At 40.6% G+C, this 2,614-nt stretch overlaps 1 protein-coding gene across 1 annotated transcript; it reads right to left on the reverse strand.

Annotated features, from left to right (window-relative positions):
- Nucleotides 1–1,396: 1,396 nt before the first annotated feature.
- Nucleotides 1,397–2,335, reverse strand: LOC129676211 (olfactory receptor 11A1). The gene has a single exon (XM_055606540.1). It carries the CDS (start codon nucleotides 2,333–2,335, stop codon nucleotides 1,397–1,399), a length of 939 nt encoding a protein of 312 aa, XP_055462515.1.
- Between the last annotated feature and the right edge of the window lie 279 nt (nucleotides 2,336–2,614).

Consider the following 2,614-nt stretch of genomic DNA (forward strand, 5'->3'; position numbering starts at 1 on the left):
ACTATCCATTGCAGACAAAACAAGGTCGTTTGTATGACTATGGCTATAGGTCTATACATCGGATCCTTCAACCAACGTGGTCGAATGATCATGGGCACAACTATCCATTGTTAGCCTAGTGAAAAACTATTCTTATATGTAGGAAAGCATCTAAAACTCTGTATGTGAAATATATACACAATTCATCGACAGCACAATCCTTAGCCAGCCTCTAAAAGTTTCTAGAAAGTGAGCATTCACTACCACTACACTATGCTCTATTTTTGTGTATGTTTCTATAAAAAAGTCACAAAGTAAATAAGTAATGTAAAATTACCTTTAATATTTGTAAATACATATATCATTAGGCCTGGCAATTTATGTTCTGAAATTTTCTTATAGAAAAATGTACATCTTTAAAAAATTGAGATGATTTTTTTAAAAGCTAAATATAGCTAAACATTCCTAGCAGAAGGTTATTTAAACTAGTTAGTCATGGTTTTCCATATGAAGAAGCTCAAAAGAATAGAAAAGGACAATAGTTAACATAAGATTTATTCACAATGTATTATTTAGTGGAAAGACAGATTTCAAATTCTATTATACAATTTGTAGACAGTCACACACAAAAGTAAAGAACTCTTAAATGTAATACTATGGTAATAATAAATAAGGATTAATTCTAAATTTGGTTCAACAATAATATTTTCTTTCTTTAATTTTTTCATCTATCAGTAGTAGAAGGCCTACATTCATCAACTGGCTATAGAATGGCAATTCAATACATGTCTTCACTGTATGATAATCAAATCAGAGCACTATTTATGATGCACTCAATTTAAAAACTTACATCAGTTTACATAATCTTTTAAACTAATTGCCTTAGTCAGTATTCTATTGCTATAAAGAAACACCATGACCATGACAATATTTTAAAAGAAAGCATTTAATTGGGGCTGGCTTACAGTTTCAGAGGTTTAGTCCATTATCATGACAAGAAACATGGCAGCACGCAGGCAGACGTGGTGCTGGTGAAGTAGCAGAGAGTTCTACATCTGGATCCATGGCAGCAAGAAGAGAAAAAGCCACTGGGCCTGGCTTGAATTCTTGAAAGCTCAAAGCACACCCCCAGTGACACATCCTCCAACAAGGCCACAGTTCCTAATCTTCTCAAAAGGTGCCACTCCCTGATGACAAAGCATTCAAAGCGATGAGCCAATGGGGCTACTCTCATTCAAACTACCACACTAACATTTGAAAAATGCTGAACTATTATCTTCCCCTGGGCATAGTTCAGAAGACTAAAGGGGAATTCTGAGGAAGAACAAAGTTACTCATCTTCAGCCCATTTTGGGAGAGTTTTCAATCAAGAAACTGAAAGTCTAATAGAGAAATCTTGACTGCCCTCCTTCTTAGGTCACATTTCAGTTGGTTTGCAGTAGCGAAGGCTTCTTAGTGCCTGATGCACCTCCTGGTTCCTCAAGGTGTAAAGGACAGGGTTGAAGATGGGCGTGACCACTGTGTAGAGCAGGGCAACCACCTTGGAGAGGAGCTGGGAATGGACAGCTGAGGGCGCAATGTACAAGACCATGAGTGTTCCATAGAATGTGGACACCACAGCCAGGTGAGAGGAGCAGGTGGAGAAGGCCTTTGTCCTGGCCCCAGAGGGAACTCTCAGCACAGTTGCCACAATATGAGCATAGGAGATCAGAACCAGCCCAAAGGGGACAGTCAGGAAGACAACAGAGAGAATAAATGTAGTCACCTGGACCACTCCAGTATCTGAGCAAGCCAGAACCATCAGAGGTGAGAAATCACAGTAAAAGTGATCAATTTGGTTAGGGCCACAGAACCTCAGCTGGGCCATCAGAGCAACAACTAGTCCATCTACCATGAAGCCAGACAGCCAGACTGTGAGCACCAGCCTCAGGCACCACTGAGGCCCCATCAGGAGTGGGTATCGTAAGGGGTGACAGATTGCAAGGTAGCGATCATAGGCCATCACAGCCAGCAAGAAACATTCATCTGTAGCCATAGAGCCAAAGATGAAGAACTGGAGCAAGCAGCCAGACACAGAGATGGTGGCCTCCTGCAGGAAGCCCTCCAACATTTTGGGTACCACTGTGGAGGTATAGACAATCTCGATGAAGGACAGGTTCACTAGAAAGAAATACATAGGTGTGTGAAGTCTCCGGGAGCTGACCACTACCACTGCAATGAGTATGTTCCCTGTGATGATGGAGGCATAGACGATGGTAAACACAGAAAAGAACAGAAGGAATAGCTCAGGGACTTCATGGAAGCCAAGAAGTACAAACTCAGTGACAGTTTGGTTTCCTCTGGAGATGCTTTCCATGGGATCATTCAGTTTTCTGCAGGGCTTAACAGTAACTGGAGAAATTTGCGTGTCTCTGTTTTCTCTTGCAGCTCTAAGATCGTTAGTGCCAAAACAAGATGACAGAGTGGAAAGTAAGGATGGATTAAACTAGTCTTTATCTTTTTCTTGTTTTAGTTGTTATCACTTCAGCTCTTCTTTCTCCATACTCTAATGTAGCATATTCCTAGAGGCCTAAGAAAGCTTACCCATAGTCAGTATGTCAATGAAAACCAAAACTTTTGTGTAGTGACCACCATG

Source organism: Psammomys obesus, unplaced genomic scaffold, assembly GCF_907164565.1.
Source record: "Psammomys obesus unplaced genomic scaffold, mPsaObe1.curated_primary_1811, whole genome shotgun sequence".
Lineage (NCBI taxonomy): Eukaryota > Metazoa > Chordata > Mammalia > Rodentia > Muridae > Psammomys > Psammomys obesus.

Coding starts and splice junctions, on each gene's coding strand:
- LOC129676211 (XM_055606540.1), bottom strand. CDS start 2,335: ATGGAAAGCATCTCCAGAGGAAACCAAACTGTCACTGAGTTTGTACTT.